Source organism: Carassius auratus, unplaced genomic scaffold, assembly GCF_003368295.1.
Source record: "Carassius auratus strain Wakin unplaced genomic scaffold, ASM336829v1 scaf_tig00214282, whole genome shotgun sequence".
NCBI lineage: Eukaryota > Metazoa > Chordata > Actinopteri > Cypriniformes > Cyprinidae > Carassius > Carassius auratus.
This window is the reverse complement of record NW_020527593.1, coordinates 862,609-883,640: the sequence shown is the minus strand read 5'-3', so window position 1 is coordinate 883,640 and position 21,032 is coordinate 862,609. Positions and strand designations below refer to the sequence as shown.

Genomic DNA, 21,032 nt, shown 5'->3' with positions numbered 1-21,032 from the left:
GTGTTTATGTTGTGTTAAACTTGGACAAGTATGTTAATAGATAATTAACCCAAAGATGAGGTGTGTTTACTCATCGAGCATGTGTGGTTTAGCTTTAAAACAGTCAAAAAATGAGGCTAAAAAGATTCTTCCTTTGTTTTCTTGAGATGAAGATAGGTTTGTGTGTGTGGAATGATTTGATGGAAAATTAATTACATTTTAATTTGAGTACAGTATCTCTCAACCAATTGTTTTAAATGTCATCCAAGTATGCTGTTACTCAGACCAACAACAGCATAACTAGTATGGGGTTGCTTTTAGACAAGAAATCAATAGGATGTTAATATTGATCTCATGTTTTGAACAATCTTACCAGTTGCCGTCATTTCTCCCAGTGCGATATATCCAGCTGCTGACCAACAGTGTTGTACGTGACAGCGGTTTCAGGGCAGCAGTGCTGGGCCAGAAGTCTCAGCTTAAAGTTAGGCTAGAGCTGATGATCACCTAACCCAGGGATAGGCAAGTTTGGTCCTTGAGAGCCACAGTCCTGCAGAGTTCAGCTCCAACCCTGAAAAGAAACCCTCACCTACCTGTAGCCTTAGTAATCCTGAGGACACTGATGAGCTTGTTCAAGTGTGTTTGATCAGGGTTGAAGCTGAACTCTGCAGGACTGCGGCTCTCTAAAACCAGTCTTGCCTACCCCTGACCTAACCCACTACATTCCTGCGAGATTCTGATTTGTGCATACACTGACTCGACACACTTTACTAACCCACGACGCCACGGGAAGATCTAGAATGGCAGTGACGCGACGCTGGTAGTAGGTCATGTGACATGACAACATGGCGAATCAATGTAGCCTATTATGTCCTGATTAGTGATTACAATCAATGCTGCTTAATAGATCATGCTTTTTTCTGCGGTGTCCAAGTGATTACTTATTCAAAAAAGTACTTACTCAAGAGAGTACGCCATTTCGGATGTAGCCGTCGAATCACTTTAAAGCTTAAAAAAAAAAAGACAACACACCAGACATTAAATTTGACATTGTTCTGTCTTCGGATTGACGCTATTCTCTTTTTATTTTGCCCTCTTTTAGAAAGGTCTTTTAGTACAGTGAAATATTTGTTAACTTTCCTGCTTTAAACGTAACTTAAAGGATACTTCTTATTGTGAGTACGTTTAAAACAGACTTGTCAAAAGTCTGTTTGAAAACATCTTCAATAAAAAATACTGATTGCACCTGTAGCCTACAATGGATAAGTTCTGAAAAGTTATGAGGAAAAAAGACACTAAGTGGCCAGCAGTTATTTTACCTTGCTAAAATAGCTTTATAGTAAAAAAAATGTTTACAGCCGTCGACAATATTACATTCTGTGTTTAGATTTACCACATCACAGTGTGCCATCTCCGATTTAATGATAGTAGAGTACATCTCAGTGGCCAAAAACATGATCTGTATTCAAGCTGTGCCATCGTTCATCGCAAGGCCTTCACCCTTTAGTCGCAACAAGAGTTTCAGATTTACTTTAAATCTGGAAATAATGTATTGGAACAGTTGTAAGCTATTGTAGTTTGGTAAAACAATGTGAAAAGCATAGATACAGAATCAACTTATTTTACCTTGGTACTGTATCAAACATAAATATACGAAGAAGAAAAACAATACAACAACGTGAATAATAGTGAGGACATTAATAATAAAATTGTCCACAATGTTCTGGTTTTTATAATGTAGTGTTATGAGCAACATAATGAACATTATATATATATATATATATATATATATATATATATATATATATATATATATATATATATATATATATATTAAAAATGCTTTGCTACATCACAAACTGCAGTCCAAAGCATGGTCCAACTATAGTCTGTTTTTCCATGATGAAAGGAGAATACTCATTCTTCATACATGTTAATTTGACGTTCTCTATATTGTAATAAGTAGCTAAAAGAGATGGGTCTAGGATTAGCTGTTATTTTTCAAATTTTCTTATCTTCCACCATGCTATTTTCTACATTAGCATCAATTACAAACAATATAATCTAAATTGGGTGACACATGAACACCCTGGAGAATACGGAATAGATTTTCTCATAGTCATAATTGCAATACAGTTTTTTTTTTCATTAAATTATTACTAATACCAGTAATCATCAACAACCCATTTAATATGAATAATAACTTCAACTGCAACATATATATTTACTGTACATAATACATCAGAACTTGAGAAGGTATTTTAATTACACAGTAATTGTTTGTTAGTCTATGACCCATGTAATTTCCAGTGATCTATAATGCGTTATAGAATCCAACGTAACATCTACATCACACTGCTATAAGCTCCTTTGTGCTACGAAGAAGTATTCATCACCTACTCTAGCTAAATCAGTTTACGGCGTATACAGAGGCTTTGCCAACACTTTTTAGACTCGTTTTTTCAGCATAAAGGAGCAATGGCAGAGTTTCAGCCATCCATTCTGACCTATTACGACACAGTCATCTCAAGAACCAACACTCAACATACCATCGGGGTCATGTGTTGACATGGGAAGCTTTACATGATGTAGTGAGAGACACAGTTATTAAATATTGTATTTTGATTAGTTTCCATCAATCCATTTACATTGGAAAATGTTGGTTAGAATAGAAAGGCCTTCAAAACAGTCTTTCTGATCCGTCCGTTTGAGTGTCAGATTGATTCCTGTCAGTGCCTTAGAAGGCAAACAACATGGTGAGGGGAATACGTGGTCAGCCTTGCTTGAAATTAAGTTTTGTTGGTTTATCAAAAACACATGGCCCTGATAGGATATCATCCTATTTCTTGCACTGGAAACCCCAATGGCAAGTTGCACATAGTCTTTCAGTTTGGAGAAGGCAGGAAGTCCTTCACAGTGGAAGAGGAAATAGTCTGTTGTGCTTTTCTTGAAGACTTGCTGCTTCCAAAAAAAAAAAAAAGTGTATGTTGACTGCTTAACCGTTAACTATTTTGATGCTTGAAAAAAAATTAGTTCATAAAATTATGCATATATTATCCATAAATTATCCATAAAATAAATAATATATAAATAAATCCAAAAATAAAAAGAGATGATAGGCAACAGTAAAGTGCAAATGTCTGAAAAAAAAAAAAAAAAAAAAAAACTGTTGAACTAATTAAAAAAAATACAGATACAGAAATGTCGGTGTAGTTATTGTAAACGATTAAATAAATACTCCTGCCCTTTTTGTTTCCAGACGGGATACAGATCTACAGTTTTGAGAGAAGAAATTCTTCTTTTTTTTTTTTTCATGGATTAATAAAAGCATGCAGGTTACATAGAAACATCCAGGGTGAGGTGGTTATTAGCTGAATCAGGTGTAACAAATCAAATTATTAGAACAATACATACTGTGTGAGTTATATTTTGAATTGAATATAATACTGAATAGTTATATTTAAAAAAAAAGCCACACATAGTGCTGTTAGGCACGTGTAGATAGATAGTCAAGACAACATGGCAAGTGACTTTCAACCATCTATTCTTTTGTCAAAAGTCTTTAGCCAGTCTGTTTCAAGTTTGACAAAAGAAGTAAGAGGAAAGCAACACAATTCTGCTGAAGTTTGCTGCGGTGATTTGCCTAAAGTTGTCTTTAAAGTCCACATGGTTGTCACATCCCTACCTTGTAAATTCTTAGACACTTTTAGAACATATTTTAACACCACTTTTGACAACATGTTTATCTGCTAATCTAAAAATGTACTTTATAAAATATACATCTCCCAATAAAATATTTTTCCAACTTATTCCATAGTTACCCCACCAAGACCCCCCCCACCCAACACACACAGAAATAAATAAATAAATAAATAAATAGCTCAAATCATTCATGCATTCAACATTTTCCTTTTCATAAAAAAATAAAAAAATAATAATACACGGAGTTTGCAAAAATTATTGTGCAATCTTCTTTCCAGTTTGCTTTCACCCAACTGAGAAGTGGAATGCACACAAACAATCCATTCTTCCTATCACATAATTCAGTAATGTTTCGGCCAATAATCAGTTAACATTTGGTGTGAATTGGACGCAATTTTTTTTTTTCTATAAAAGAATTTGGAGTACATTATTTTAAATGTTTTGAAATAAGTTGTACTGGAACTTACCAGAAGGAAAAAGTAATTTGATTAATTCCTTTAATTTCTCCCCAAAAAACTGAAATCAAACAAACAAAAACAAAACAACAACGACAATAAACAAACAATAAATTAAAGCACTCGGGCGAAATGCAGAAGCTACATTGATCTCATGTTAGAGGGTTTTCATCCGTTACAAAAAAAAGGCAGAGGGGTGAAATGAACAAGATGTTTCCCCTCCTCTCTGAATGATCATTTCTCAGTGTGCAGGTCAAGTGTGAAATTGTTTGAAGATTGTCTTCTGCACCCCTGTTTCTGAAGAGGCTTATGATGTAGAATGTCCTGTTTCAGGAAGCATGGCTGTTGCCTCAGAGCTTGAATGTTTCTGTTTTGTGTGTGTGTGTTTTCTTCTAATCTTTTTTTAAAGAATTATGTCTTTTCATTGGGCTGATGAAAAGCCTGAACGCAACTGCAAAGTTATATTGCACTATACGGGAGATGAATCCCTGTTGTGATTTGATAACTGGCTTTAAAAAGGCATTTATCTATACTGCAGATGTTGCTCTCAGGGGTTTTACTACTGCACTGCTAACACATTCAGTTTCAGGCCTAACTTTACATCAGGGTGCGCTGCTCTACGCTGGCCACAAGAGTGAGCTTGTGTCACAGTGAAAGTGGCTATGTCTGCCACACTGTGGGAACAATTAAGAGACAAATACACAGCCAAGATTATATCAAAACAAGGTCTATTATTTAAAATAACAAGATTAGATCCTCTTTATATATGATATTGCACCCGTATGTGTTGGCGTTGTTCATTAAAACAGTCCTAACATTTTTATATATTTTGTGGACTTACAAAAGTCTATATCTTGTAATACTTGGTTGTGCTGGTTGAGCCCTTTTGTCTTAGAATAATAACACTTGCTCAACAAAAAATGAAAATAAAATGTGTACGTTCACATCCATATTCCAGCAGCATACTACTAAGCCATCTCAAGTTCCCCATCACACTAAAGTGAGTATTGCACTCGCCCTCTGGCTGCTTTGTAACATGGACGTCTTGTGCAGAGGGGCAAAGAAGAGCCGCAGTGGTTGTTTAAGGGGGTCCAAGTGACTCAGAGTCTCGTCTGAGCCTCTGTGATGTAGATCTCAATGCTGTCAGCACTCTCTGTGGCAGAATTCTGGCGGAAAGAGGCGGAGCGTTTGGTCTGGAGCAGCCTGCGCCGTGTCTCCAGCTTCTGCCGGTCACCTACATCCAGTGGTTTCTCCCGTTCGGGAACACTACGTCCTCGCGAGAGCACTAGCATGCCTCCAGCCTCGGTCGTGCTGTCGGCACGCAGGCTGCCCGTCACGCCACCGACTGGCTTCTTTGGTAATGGAGGTGGAACCTTCTTGTCCTCCTGAGAGGAAGAGCAGGGGAGTGGTGTGACAGCATGGGTGACCAATGCAGGGATGGACGGGAACGCAGGGAAAAACACCGAATACGCACACGTACAAGCAGACGATATGTCAGAAAGGATGAAGACCAGGACATGTACGGAGAAGGACAGCACCATGAAGTTGCAACATAAGAATGATTTGGATTAGTGTATTTAGGATGAGACATGACATTGTGGAAGCAGCAGACAGCAAAAAAGAAAGAAAACAGAGAAATTAGTTACAGATTTGTTAGGCTTTAATATCTCAAAGCAAACGAAAAGCTCTTTAGGCAGTAAATCAGCTGTTATTCCACATGCAGGTCTTGTTTTGTCTAGTTTAGTTCCTTTTCTTTCTGAGGTGTTTGTGTGATGGCAGAGAGCTGCTGGGACCCAGCACATAGGCGGTTCTCCTGCCCGCTGCTGTTTTGGCACTGGAGTGGAGCTGTGCAGTGACTGGAGCAGAGCGGATCCCCACTCTCACCTTCTTCTCAGGAGGCAACCGCCAGCCTGAGTCCTTGAGCCGCTGGAGGTCCTGAAACTTCACCCTGACGTCCTCGATGGCTAACTGGAGGAGCTCCCAGTAACTGGCCAGATCCTGAGTGGTGGGCTGAGGGTATGATGAAGGATCCTATGAAAAGAGGGGGGATATTATAGAGTTCTGCAGGGATGACATATTTCTGTAGGCCAAAACCTGGAAACAAGTTAGCATTTAAGCACTTCCACAACCAAAAAAAAAAAAAAAGAAAAACACACACCAGCACAAATATGAAAACTGACGTCAAAACCTTGTCATTGATCTAATGTTAATTGACCGTCAAACATACTGGCCTACATATATATTAAACCAATTTCAGTGTCGGATTAACTTCCTATTTTCCTTTTATCAAGGTGCATGTTGGGTACATCAGACTGAACAGGTAAACTCATGTTCTCACTTGTTGGAAGATTAATGGTGGTGACACGGAAGTCATGTGACCATGGTGTAGTTCATTTATAGTCTACATTTAGCTTTTTTTATATCTGGTGATTGTATTTTGGCTTCCAATTTCATTAAAGTTTTGTTCATTTGTAAAAATTATCTTGATGACACATGTAAGAATAATAAACGTTTCTTAGTCCCAGAGCTTATTATTTTGAAACAATCCAAAATACATAATGTATACAGTTAAAAACTGCAAATGGTTGAACATTTTATGTAATTAAAAAAAAAAAAAAAAAAAAAAAAAAAAAACAGTCAAATCTATGATGAACTCTAACATGTCATGTGGCTTTTTGTTATACCACCTGTATAATTTAGGGGGAAAAGCAGATTTTTGTAGTTAAAGTAAATCACTGCATCATTGTATTTCTTTTCTTTTTTCCATTGTAGGTCATATGGAGGTAAAAATGGTAAAAGGTAAGGACATCCTCTCTTTTATCCACAACAGAAAGAGTTGTAAAACACTCACACCACACTGTTGGCACATCCTGAAGAACTGCTGGACTCTTTGTGACATGAGCATCTGAGCACTGCCGACAGCTCCTCTGATGAGCTCCAACACTGAAGCACCAAACAAACCAATCAGAAGGGGAAAAAATAAAATAAAAATAAAAGCAGCATCAGACAAGAAACTGTTCATTGGGCAAAACACTACAAATTAAAGACCCCATGAAATCAATGAAAACTCATGTTTTGGACCTTTTAGCCCATGTCAAGTTTACTCCAACCTTCTCTTCTGCTACTCCTCACTCACCCTCTTCTGGCAGTTCATTCATCTCTGCCTCCCTCTCCATGTTCTGGCACCATCCCTCCATCCTCTCTACTTCGGTCTGCAGGAGCCGGAGGAAGAAGTCTCCATCTCGTAAGCAGGGCGAGGCTCTGCCCGAATCAGGGAGGCTTCTCGGGCCCTCGCTCCAGCCTCCCACTCCACGCTCAGGGGCCAGGGGCAGAGGGGAGTGGGAGCGGGGCAGGGCCCTTAGTTCTGGAGGGCCAGGCTCGTTGGTGTAACCGCTGTGGTAATCCTCACGGTAGGCCCACTGGCCCTGTGTGTGCACTGTGCGGTATTCTGCAAACTGACTGGCTGATTCCGGTTCGGACGAGTGGCGCTGGAATGAGCAACCGAACTGCAGGCCCTTGTCTTGAGTGGGGACTGTCAGCCCACCAAAACCCTCCGTCTCGAGATCAGCCTGGACACTTGCTGTCACACTGTTGGAGCGTTTAAATCGGGCTCGTCTGGAACAAACAACAACAGGACAATTAGACTCAAATGAAGTTGTAGAACAAAAATTCAATATTTAGTTATGGGTATACTGATGATATTGATGGCATTATGTTGATTACAACAAAAAAAATTCTTTCAGCTTGTCCCTCATTTCCTTTAATCAAAGCAAAAACTGAAGTTACAGGGAGGCATTTACAATGGACGTAAATAGGACTGCACAAAAAAAGGCTAGCAAATTATTATTTTATTAAACCACGTTAACACTCTTATTATTTGAATGCCTTGTGGCTAAACAACTGAAAATATTTTAACATTTAACATTTATTTCCATTGTAAATGCCACAACTGTAAGAAAATGGTCATCAACATTGATGACACAAATGCTGTTAAAAGAAGTTAAAAGAATAGTTCACCCAAGACTGAAAAAATGCTGAAACTCGTATGCAAGTGTGTTTCTTCACCTGAACAAATTTTGAAAAAGTTAGCATTTGCTCATCAGTGGATCCTCTGCAGTCAATAGGTGCCCACAAGTAATCGACAATTCCAGTCCATAAATTAATGACTTTTGAAGTGAAAAGCTCTGTGTTTGACATGGTTAACTTCAATCTGCTGCTTCTGGCTAAAATATGAGTCCTCTTATTTATATATATGGTGTTTATGCCAAAAGTGAGAGCTAAAAGTTAAAACACTTTGACAATGGATTTGCTTTTCACTTCACAACACAGTACTTCACAACAAACTAACTCTCATTCTGATGGCACCCATTCACTGCACAGGATCCACTGATTATCAAGTAATGTAATGCTAAATTTTCATACTGAAAGGCCTGAGGGTGAGTAAGTATTCATTTTTAGGTGAACTACACCTTTATGAATGTTGTACTAAAGCCTTTAATAAATGCCTGAATACCAAAAAAAACATAAAATGACTCCAAACCAACAGTGTTTCTGCTAAATCAAGAAATAGGCTTACATGGGTATTTAATAATCACAAGACACAAAGCATATCATAGCTCATTTGTGGATTAGTGACAGTGACATAATTTTACAGGTTTTAGCGTGTTGCATAATGGATGCCTAATTATACCCTCTCACCTCACTTCATGTTGCTACCACGAACCATTGTGCTTGCTTGCGTGTAGGCCTTGTCCAATATGTTTTTTTTTTTGAAAACTCATCTTTTTCTCTCTGTTTTGGCCTTCCATCCACACTGAGACAGTGTTTTTAGTCAATGAAAACTGAACTTTTTGAAAACGCTCTCCAAAATGGATGAATTTGAAAACGCCATTTTCACGTTGTAGTATGGACTGTGAAAACGGAGGCTTTTGAAAACGATGACGCACATTTTAGTCATGTGACGCATATTATACCAACAGATATTCATGTTTATACTGGTATTGTGCATGTTATGTGCTATGCACTTTCACACTATTGCTACATATCTGTTACTTTGTACACTCTTCATATCACAGTCCTGCAAAGGTGAAAGCAAATTTACTCGCAATTGCTATTTGCGGCAAAACATGAGAGCAGTTGCGTTGTAGGTCAGATATACAATCGTGAGTGTGTGCGACCTGGACATGTCTGTGAATGGTGGGTAGTTTTCGTAAATAAAATAATCCTGTCAGAAGAGCTCTTCGGAACACAATTTAAGATATTTTGGATGAAAACCTGGAGGCTTGAGACTGTCCCATAGACTGCCAAGTAAATAATAGTGTCAAGGTCCATAAAAGGTATGAAAAGTCGTTTTCAGAATACTACATTTGCCATCAGACATGCAATCTGGGTTATATGAAGCGACAGGAAAACTTTTTGTAGGCGAAAAAAACAAAAATAACGACTTTATTAAATAATTCTATGTCAACGGTCTCCTCTGTGTCACTCCATAGCACCGTGCTGCGTATGCTCTTCTGTGTTAGTGATGTGTCATTCTTGAACGATTCGTTCATTTTGTCGCGCATGTGCAATATTCTATAGGTTCTGTTCCACTAGTAGTAAGTCACCCGTGTCAGTCAATGCAGTCTGAGCTGGAAAGAGAATTGATTAGTTCATAGTTCGGGTCTATCGGGTTTTTGACTCGTTCCTTAATCACATGACAGCACCAATACGCTAACTAAATGCAGTCTGAGCCGGAAAGAAAATTTATTAGTTCATCTTTTGGGTCTTCAGGTTGTTCGTTCTTTTGTCACGTGGCCTGACAACATTGGCTAGAATAATTAATTTAATTTACAACCTTCCTTACAAATGGTTGCATAGTACTTATTAATATTTTTTTTTATTATAATTATTGGATATGCTTTAAATTTTGTCCATATGATGGCGAAATACCTTTGATAAAGATATTTTTTTCTTTATATATATATATATATATATATATATATATATATATATATGTCTTTTGAGTTCACCCTTCAGATTAGACTATAGAACTGTAATGTTACTTGTTTAGGATTCAAACTGTTATTTGCTTTTAATTTATGTCATTATGTGTTTTTTGAGCAATCTTCTTGTACATATATTAGACCAAAATGTCAAGTCTGCCTAGGAAAAGCAATTATTATACCAGCAAACTCAAAATTGGATTAAAAATGAACAAACTAGGCTATAAATACTTTGTATTGTAGGCTTGGATTATTATATTATTATATAGCCTAGTGTTACTTATAGCATTCAAAAAGACAAATTCATCAATATATTATTTATAACAGGGTTTTATTTATTTATAAAATAATAACACACCACAGATCCTGAAGAAACAGTAACAAAAACAGTGACAGAAATGTCAGAAATAGCGTATGGGGATGTCACGTGATTAAGGAAAGACTCAAACTCGACCCAAACACTCGAAAGATGAACTAATCAATTCTCTTTCCGGCTCAGACTGCATTGGTTTTGCGTATGGGGCTGTCACGTGATTAAGGAATGACTTAAACCCGAAGACTTGTCAGACAAGAGGTCAGGTGAGCTAATCATAGACCCAGGTAAAAAAATAAAAATAATGAATTAATCTTTTATGTTTTATAGCATTTTAGTTTAGTATTGTTTGTAGTGTGATCAGCATTTGCATAAGTACTAGATGTGCTGGGGAAGTAAAACGTAACATTTTAATTACATTCTGCTAAAATGAACAAAATGACTCGAAAAAAGATTTGTTCATTTTGCCGAACGAGACTCAAAATCTGAGTCTGTAAAATGTTCTGATCTTCCCATCACTATTCTGTGTCCTCTGCTCCACAAGGATGCACTGTTTCTATGTGTATTTATCTTTGATTTGATAAATAAATAAAACAGCACATCCTTGTGGAGCGGAGAACAAAAAAGAGCATACACAGCACGGTGATATGGAGTTTTCATTTACTGTATGGGACAGTCTCAAGCCTCCAGGTTTTCATTCAAAATCTCTTACATTTTGTTGTGAAGGATTGCACCCAGGAATGTAAAAAAAAAAAAATATATATATATATATATATATATGAGAATGTCCCTTCCACTAAAACTGCTTGTCTCCGACCAGCAATAGCAAGTGGCAACTCATGATTCATGGCTATATTATGTAAATAAAAGTACTTGGATGAAGTGAGAAGCCCTTCAATACTCCAAAACTTCTTGTTTTAATACTAAATATAATAAACAGGATAGAAAAGTGTGCCATTTTATGGCATTTCATAAATGTTATAGGATGTAGAGATGAAAAATGAAACAAACTCTACCTCTTGTCATCCTCCACCTGAACCCCTATAGAGTGCACCTCTCTCAGTCCTTTGCCTTCTGGGTCTGAGTCAGACACCGTCTCTGAGCTGTCCACCTGAAAAACACAAAGAGAGACATTTAACAAAATCTTGCACAAGAGAGAGACATCATTGGGTCTGAATCTCTCTTGAGTTTATGCCCTCTTATACCTGCACTGCGATAGAGGGTCTCCACATCCTCCCTCGTCCTTCGTGTTCTCCTCCAGTTAGAGCTTTAGCTAGGGACATACTGTTCTGGGGCAGAGAGGCTGATTTTCCCAGGCTGCCTCCAGCCCGCTCCCTAGATGCCCTGGGCCCCTCCAGCAGGTTATCGGCTGAGCTGCTGTGTTTCGGTTTCATTGGACCAGGACCACCAGGGTAGGCGATGCTTTGAAGGGCCCTGCCATTCAGACTCTCTGCGGAGTTGCTGCTCTGTCTGACACGCACCGTGCCCCCGCCAAGATAGTGCCCACCTCTGGAGCTACGGCCCCCGCTGCTCTCTGTCAGGTCCACTGAATTGCTGTGCTGTCTGGGTCGGACCAGAGCAGGCTGACCTGTACTCTGGAAATAAGCATCCTGAGTGGACTCAGTGCTGCTCTGAGCGGTCACAGAGATCATTGGCTTGGACATGCGAGGGGGAAGAGGAGGGGGTCCTTTCCTGTATGTGAATACTAGACGATAAAGACAGAAAAATTTTATTAAGGCAGCTATTCAAATATATAATTCAGTAACAGAAGAAAGTGATGATGCATGGTTGCAGCACAAAACCTGCTGGAGTTTTCAAATAATAGGTACAATTTTTGTAGAAGATGGGCACACAAACCAACACAAACAAATATTTGTTTTCAGTACAAAAAAATTAAATTAAAATACAACCAAGACAAGCATGTGGCACCTTTATAGAGATGCCTCGTTTGTAATTTCATCCTTCCCCCTTTTTGTTTATCGTTTGGCCGTATTGTAAGAGAAAAATAAATAAAAATTAGGTGGCCATAAGCTTCTGCATCTAGAGGTCTGATGTCATTAGTGTTAGTATCAGCAGCCACTAACCTCTTGTTAAGTGTTTTTAGGTCATTGTTTAATGAGTGACAAAATACACAACCTTTGCTAGTGTTACGGAAGAATGAATGTTTTGGTAACTGTCAAGCTGAAAGTTAGTATGGAGAACTGTTTTGCATCTGACTAAGATACAGAAATGTACATATATACATTAAAGCTTGAAATCCCCACTTGAGTATTATCATAAAAGCTTTAGACACATCCTCATGGCTTAACTAACATCACACAACACACACACACACACACACACACACACACACACACACACACACACACACACACACACACACACAAGCTCTTGAGAGTGGAAACATGAAATTCAGAGGGACACACTTGGAGATTAAAGGAGTTTTTTCTTTCCTCTTTTTTTAAGCATGTCTAAGCCCTCCTTCCGTCTCTCTTGTCCTCTCCTCATCCCTCTCTCTTAAAAACACTCACACTCTGGTGTGTGTCATGAGTGTTGCCTTGGGAAACGGCAGATGGATGCTTTTGACACTTCACAAGGGCTTTAATAAATCTCCTGTGAGATTCTCTGCTCTAAACGAGAGAATAAAGGACAATGGGGAAAAAGACAAAGTCATCCACGTGCCAGTGGGAGAGGGAATACATTATGACTGCAATCATGGCCATACAGTGTTAATTTTTACAAGGACTTTTTCTTGTTTGGCTTTGCAGTCTTTTGGATTTTATCATATTTATTAATTTCAGTAATTTAATTGGCAAGATTAACACTGCAACCATAATCTTGAATACAACTCAAGGGATAGTCAAGGAGACAGGCAATCTAATGGGAATTTTAAAGTCTTTATAATGTAACATTTGTTTACAGTCTTGATGTACTGAGAATTGAGTGATAGAAGGAAAATAGTTTTGATCTAAATCCCTTGGCTGAAGTGTGTTTCTCGAGGAATTCCTGAGACTGATCCATAAACTCATTAAGTCACTAATCTAATCCCTGTGAAAGCATGGAGACTAGGGCCCAATCCCAATTCTACCCATTAGCCCTTCCTATGTCTCGATTCTCTTTTGGTTGGAGGGGTGGGGTAAGGGGAAGGGCCAGATAGGCCTTCAAACAAAGATTTTTCAGGAGCACACTTCTAACGAAGGGGTATGAATTATCTCAGCAACATGGCTGCTACAGTGAACAAAAAGACACATAAATGTAAGCTTTTTTGGCATAAATAAAGATTTTAACGAAACATAATAATTTGTTTTATGTTACAGAGAATTCATATTAATTGCTACAAGTGTTACTACATCATATAATAATTATTAATTATTAATAATATTAATAATGAGCATTGTCTGGCTGACTACGTCTTATATTAATTTTTCTAAAAATCCGGTCATACATGCGCAAACTGACAGTCTCCACTTATAACCTATTACTAAATATTGTAGAAACATAATTTTCTGTAAAGTTGCTTTGTAATGATTTGTATTGTAAAAAGCGCTATACAAATAAACCTGAATTAACGGTCATGTTACGTTGACAAGTTTATTTTCTCCTGGATGTGTGAGCTGCGTGATTTCCTATATGTGTGTATGTGTCAATAAGCAGCTCATTAATCCAGAACGATAATTAAGGGCACTAATGCACACCAGCACACCAGTATGTGTGTATTGTATGAGTTAGATGACGAATGATGACATGTGACGGCATAGTAGTGGTGTCCCAATCCTTAGGGGAAGGGGAAGGGGTCTAAAATAGAATTGCTGATGATTTACCTGCTTCGCCCTTCACGCTCCCCTGTGGGCCTGACATGGAGAAGACAGACAGGCAGTCATCGTCCTGGGAGCAGCCAGCTTGAATAGCCCGTACGTAGCTGTGACTGCGGGTGCGGAAGCATCCTGGTAGGTCCAAGGCCTCGACAGCCTGTGATTCCATTTCTCCAAACAGGTTCAGAGTGTCACTCAGCTGAAACACACAAAGACGAGGTTGAGATGCAGATGTTTCCTCAAATATGTTTCCTCCTTTTGATGTTTCCTCCTTTTCATGCAACTGTTCAGTCAATTAATGATATTGTTTGTGTAAAGGGAGAACATAACCGCGCATTATTACTAATCAGGGTCTGTTGACTTTGGGCCAATAGGCAATTACCTAGAACACTAACAACCACCTAGTCATGTGTTATCAACAACCCAGAACTCCATAGTAATCACCTAGTTATGTCCTAGCAACTAGAAGGATACCCTAGCAATCACTAGAAAACCTAAGCCACTTCCTGGTTATGTCCATCAACCAAAATTCTCAAGCAAATATGTCCTCACAACTAGCAGCATGCCCCAGAAATCACCACACCTAAGTCACTGCCTACTTATGTGCAAGCAACAAGCCAAAACCCCCTAGAAACCTACTAGTTGTGCCCTAGCAACTAGTAGAACACCCTAGCAACCACCAGAACAACCAAGTCATCAGCTAGTTATGCCTTAGGAACTAGTAGGGCACCCTAGAAATGAACAGAAAACACAAAACCACCACTTAGTTATGCTCTAGAAACCAACCCACACTCTCTAGCAACTAGCAGGACACCCAAGCCACCACTTAGTTATGCCACCCAGAACTATCTAATAACTACCTAGGTATGCCCCAGCAACTAGCAAGATGCCTTAGTTATCACCAAAACTCCAAATAAGTTTACTAAACCAACCAGCGCAACTCCCTAACGATCAACCAGATCTCCCAAGCAAGCAACCAGTACAACACCCTAGCAATGCATTTCAACACTCATAATACTTTCAGTTTTCATGGTTATTAAAAATAAAAACAAATCATTAAAACAACTTTGAAAACTAACTACATGTAATGTGAACACTGAATGGTTTTACCTGAGTGCTGGTCAGACAGCGTGTGGCGCTACGGGACCGAGTGTGGCCTTTAGGTGTGGTTCGACTGTTAGGGTAGACGTCTGTATACTGTTTACATGAGTATCTAAGAAGAGGAGTACATCATTAAAGCCCCAGATTACACTTCTCAGTCCCATAAAGCAAAACAGATGCATCACTCTATCGTTATTTACTGTTGGGGTTTTATATGGTAAACCAATGTGCTACTTTTTACTTTTTAACAAATCGCAAAATAGAGTAAGAAAATTAGAACTGAAAACCAAGTGACAACTAACTTGGATGTAGTGGAGGAGCGCTGGTCCATGCTGACGGAGCGGCGGAAGGCTTCTCTCTGGGCAATGAGGGCTGATTTGGGTGAGGCTTTGGGGCTGGTGTCAGAGTCAGCACTGTCATCGTCCCCCATGGCCTTGATGTAGCTGCCACTGCGCATACGTCTGCAAGGGATCTCACCACCACTGTCAGATGGACTGCCACCACACCAGTCATCTGAGGGAACCTACACGAGACACATGACTTGCTGTCAGCCTGGCCTTTACTTTTTTTCAAAATGACGAGGGATGAGGCTGTTTTATATTTACTAAAACAGCTAATATTAAGAAATTTCCATTTTAGACACAATATCGGCAGTTTCTTTGAATCGGCTGAAGTTGTTTGAGTGAATGATTCATTGATTCACTCAGAATGTCAGCTGTTTCGTTCTTAAATGTATCTGTAATTTTGAACAAATCAGGGTGAATGATTCAGTGACTCATTCATTAAGGCAATTACTTGTTTCAAACCAGAATGAATCAATGTTTTAAACAAATGAGAAAAGTAAGTGTTTCAATGACTCAACGTAAGAAAGTCACTTGTCGCTACTTATAAGTGTATCAATGTAACTTGTAGTTAGAGTGGCTGAAAAACATCATTAATTTGCATCCTGAAAATCTGTATGGAGTGATCTAAAGTGCTCATTTGTATCCCTCCATAGGACCTAAACTTACTGTTGTGTAGCTATTGTATATATATCAATCATATGAGAGAAAATTCAGTGATACGGCAACTAAAGGTTTATGAATATCAGGAAAAAAAAATATATATATATTGTTAGAGCTGTGGCTTTCTGGCCACAGCATGACCAGAGGGAAAGCAGGGTTGAACTGAGGGCAGCTGAGTAAAATGGAATCTGATTGGCTGACAGGAATGAAACACACCAGCTGTACATTAGAGCTGTCATCACACTCAAGAGCTGCCCCTCGGGCATGGACTGAGCACAGATGTGTAGAGATAGCAGGTTATGGAGGGGAGAGGCAAGATTATTTATTTTCATGAACTCTGCTATCCAGAGCCTTGTACTTTTCTGATAGCATCACTGTATATTATTGCTGTTTTTTTTTTGCCTCTGCATTCGCTCCCGGTCACATATTTTGAACACATACAATAAAAAGTGATGTCTTACAAGCTTCACAGCCACTATAAGTTGGCTAGATGTTTAATAACATAACCAATAATTCTGAGATGGGTGCAGTTCCAGTATTGTTCCCTCTTAAACTCGCTGCTCTCCTCATTTTTTTATATATATATAATATATATATATATATATATATATATATATATATATATATATATATATATATATATATATATATACATACATACATACATACATACATACATACACACACACACACACATTGGGTTTTTATTTTTTTGTTAATCATTCAGCTTTCACTATGAGGACACATTGTCACTGAATTAAATATATCAATGATTTTCAATGGTTCTCGTTCTCTATTTTTTCCCCCCAACACAGTAACGTAGCCAGAAAAGAGACTCTGGGTGAGCATATGAAAATCTGGGTGTGCCACATTTATTGTCAGATTACTGTGCAAAATTATGGGATAGTATTTTTGTCGCACTGCTTCCATCCAACCATACTCCTAGCGTTAATTTGCAGGTCGTGTGAAAATGAAGTTAATTGTTAAATTTAATAATTTTCTTCCAAATACGATAATTAAAAAAAAAAAAAAAAAATTAAGAAAGGAGCTCTGCGACATATTGCTAGCTAGCAAAGTGCAATCAAAAATTAGCTGTTTATATCATCATAGACTGATGGGGTCACAGTAAGCTGCTGCTTGCTGATTGTTTGGCAGTTCAAATGTCAGCAGATATATTTTAACAAAAATAATTTAAAATGTAAATTACATTTTAACATTTTGAGCATTATTGCACCATATACTGGATTCTTATTTCTGTGCCCCTGAGAGTATGATTTAGAATGTTCAGTGGCGTCACAGAACTGCCAGATGCAAACAGCTTTCGCGCGTTGGCTGGAGCTGTGCCAGAGACGGATGCGCTCAGCGCTTGTCATATATCACAAATAATATGCAGTGTTATCAACCACATAATGTTTATTTTAGGTTTCATACATTTAAATATACATAATCACTAGTAAAACAATACATTGGTAGTTTGTAAAATACACACTGAGGTCTATGGAAGCAGCAAAAACTATCTAATCAAATGTAATTTGCAGACGTGTTTTATTCATATATCAGACACACATAGCAGAACAATAAAGTTTATTCTATTCTTCGTCCAGTTCAACAGCCACTTACTTTCATGTATTTCGGGAGAAACTGGGGAATTCAAGTTCTGTACGTTAAATCCAGCTGACAGGACTCTGAACTGCAGCGTTCATCTCATTATAGATCAAGATAATTTATAAAGGTTTTTAAACGAAGAATCGGAATATCAGATAGTTGACATGGTAAGCAAGTTTGTGTATATATTTTAATAAAAAATGAAAAACTAAATAAACAAATACCGATACATCTGTTAGTGGCTGCGGTGTGTCACGTGACAATCATGACGCGTCGCCATGGAAACAAGGGGTCAGTTAAAATATTTGTAATTTACGTGTGAAAGGGTTGATTTAAAAAAAAAAAAATCTAACTAAACAACAATAGCCCAAGTTTAGTCAACATTTTTTATTGAGACTATAAAAAATAATTCTGCATCTATTTTTAGGTGTGCCAGCTGCCACTGTGGGTGGCACAGGCACACCCTGGCACACCCGTGGCTACGCCACTGCCCCAACAGCTCCTGTTATTCATTTTTATTATATTGACACATTTCACTTCCTCCTGCTCCTATGCTAATTGCGACACAGATTGACTGACTTGTAACAGACGATTCATCTAGTTCATCCCTAAGTCTTCATATCAGATCACATCAAACTGCTCTCCCGCGATAAGCCCCTGACTGAGCTATAGCCCACAGCTGGGTTTCTTTCTCCCTAGAGGCTCAGGCTAGCTGAGTCAGCTGCTCTGCCTTCAGCTATGACTGTAAGACCTCACACAATTTCCTCTGGACCAGCTGCTCTTCATGATGGAACAGAATGAACACTGATGGGGACCATATGCATGCTTGGGGCTTCCTAAGCTACAGGATACTCATAATTTAAAGTATTCAAACTACAGTCAAGCTACTCTTCTGTGAAAAGCAATCATAAGTGGTCAGACAAAATACATTTGACACCACTAGAGACCTTTTATAACTGTTGCCAGTTGCATAAACTTCAACTAACAATCAACTAGCTACTAACTAATAATGTTTGATTATTAGCTTGTTCAACACAACTATCACGATACACAATGCCTACTTGTAGTAAGTTACTCTTCAGCACTGCTGGCTATGACAATGTACTGCATGTAGTTACACAGCAACTATTGACAGATAGGATAAATGTGTGTATCATACTGAGTGGGAATGTTGATAGGTTGTCTCGCTAAAGCTAAAGTTGCTAAATAATAGTGGCGACCTGACCCTATGTATTTCTATCATGGTGAAGCTGATGTTCTGTGTGATTGGAGCTTGCAAGTGCTAATATTACAGGAAGTTATATTAGTGTCAAGGCAAGACCTCTATGCACGTTCCTGCGTTCCTGTCACCCTGGGCAACCAAAGCAGAGAATGTAAGAGACAGCACAGTTGGTTATGTCCGTCACAAAGCATTGACTTTCTCTCTATCCCACTGAAGAGCCCGGGGACAGAGCAGCCGTGAGATGGAGTGCACCTGATGCTTATTGTGCTTTCTCACAGCTGCTATTCAGTCTATACTTTGCTGAAACTGGTCTCCTTTTATTTGAGCACCATGTGTTTGAAGTCCAGGCATGATGCGACATAGTATGAATGCAACAGAAAAGATAACTGGCAGGCCACAAGCTATTGGACATACCACTTCTTCTACAATGCCTGATATTTTCTTTTAACGCCACTATAAAGAAACAAGTGTCACGCAGGCAACTTTGTGGGAAAAAAAAAACAAACTAACAAATGCTGGAGAAATCACCCATTTATTCCTAAATTTAGTAGTCAAGTTGCACCTTCCACATACCATTTGCTGAAGATGAACAAATATCTGTGGAACACAAAAGGAGTAATTAGCTAAACGTCTCTGGTATCTGCTTAAAAAAAAAAAAAAATAGTATGTGCACAGGGATTCCCATGAAATCGTAAGCCTTATTTTATAAGTGGTGCTCAACTTATTAATATTTTATTATTATTTATTTTTTCATCTGTAAGCCTCATTTAAGTGCTCAACTGTGGCTCACTATACCCGGAGAGCAGTATAACCTCCTAGAGCTCCATTCTGTTACCTTAGAAACATAACCATATGCTGACACATGATGGGAAGTGTGAGAGAGTTTATAGGAGAACAGTTCAACCTGTTGTCATGTCAGACACAGTTTCCTCCCCTGTTGGTGCGTGTCCACAAACAAGTATTTGTGGTCGCATACCTAGATGTATTCACAGCAGGTGAGACTAACTGCCAAACAGTATATGTGTGAGAAGGAAACGAGAGACAGAAAGAAAACAATAATTGAGTCAAATTACAGTATGTGGTGCTTATTTATCAAGGAAGCAACAGTGCATATAGTACAGCTCAGTACAGGACTTCCAATTGTCATTGTTCATGTTGTCACTGTTCACTTGTTTTCTGAAGTTGCGTTTTAAATGCATATATTGTTAGAGACATATTGGAAATAATTTTTCCAGCAACAGTTAATTTCCTCTTTTAAAATGCACTGTGGCAGTAGCATGGTCTGTGATGGTATCATTGTGTTGTTGTTTTTTAACAAAAGAAAGTCACCGTTTTTCCAAGCACCACTAGGAAACTATGCATACGCTTGGTAACACCATGGTAAATTGTTGTAAGAACAATGGTTTTGTGATGCGGCTGACCATTTATAGCTTTATGTAAACCATATAAGAAGCTGCACATGACAGCAAAAAGAGCTGAATTATGATGTCAGTGATGTGTGTGTAATTGAGCAGATGAGTAGGAGAAATAGAGCGCACAGCTAGCTGATATCAATAGCAGCGTTTCCGAGTGTTTCACAGTGTGCTTTGTGAAGGCCAAGGGTTAATGTGTTGTTTTCCTGTATTCTTGATGTTGTTTTTCACCCATTCACACCAAGCTGACAGAGGCTGGAAATGAAATCAGCCTCCATTCTTCACAGCTAGCAACTGATAACAAACATAATCATCAAGTTATTTTTTTCTTTCACACACAGAAATTGTAATTTAGTGCAGATCCCAATCTCTGCAGACGGATTAATTTTTTTGACAATTAAATGAATCTGCAAGTCAACAAAGACAACAGGCTGATTGTATTTGAG

General features: G+C 38.4%; 1 protein-coding gene across 1 annotated transcript in view; it reads right to left on the bottom strand.

Moving 5' to 3' along the window:
* Positions 1-4,542: 4,542 nt before the first annotated feature.
* The window catches only part of LOC113091754 (disks large-associated protein 3-like), a 121,858-nt gene continuing 105,368 nt past the window's right edge, over positions 4,543-21,032 (bottom strand). Inside the window, exons 4-12 of the mRNA XM_026257384.1 lie at positions 15,646-15,866; positions 15,353-15,455; positions 14,252-14,441; positions 11,636-12,135; positions 11,447-11,541; positions 7,270-7,748; positions 6,985-7,076; positions 6,018-6,164; positions 4,543-5,518 (exon numbers count right to left, since the gene is read on the bottom strand). Of these exons, the coding sequence (XP_026113169.1) occupies positions 5,234-5,518; positions 6,018-6,164; positions 6,985-7,076; positions 7,270-7,748; positions 11,447-11,541; positions 11,636-12,135; positions 14,252-14,441; positions 15,353-15,455; positions 15,646-15,866 (2,112 nt within the window). The 3' untranslated portion in view covers positions 4,543-5,233. The remainder of the gene's footprint in view (positions 5,519-6,017; positions 6,165-6,984; positions 7,077-7,269; positions 7,749-11,446; positions 11,542-11,635; positions 12,136-14,251; positions 14,442-15,352; positions 15,456-15,645; positions 15,867-21,032) is intronic.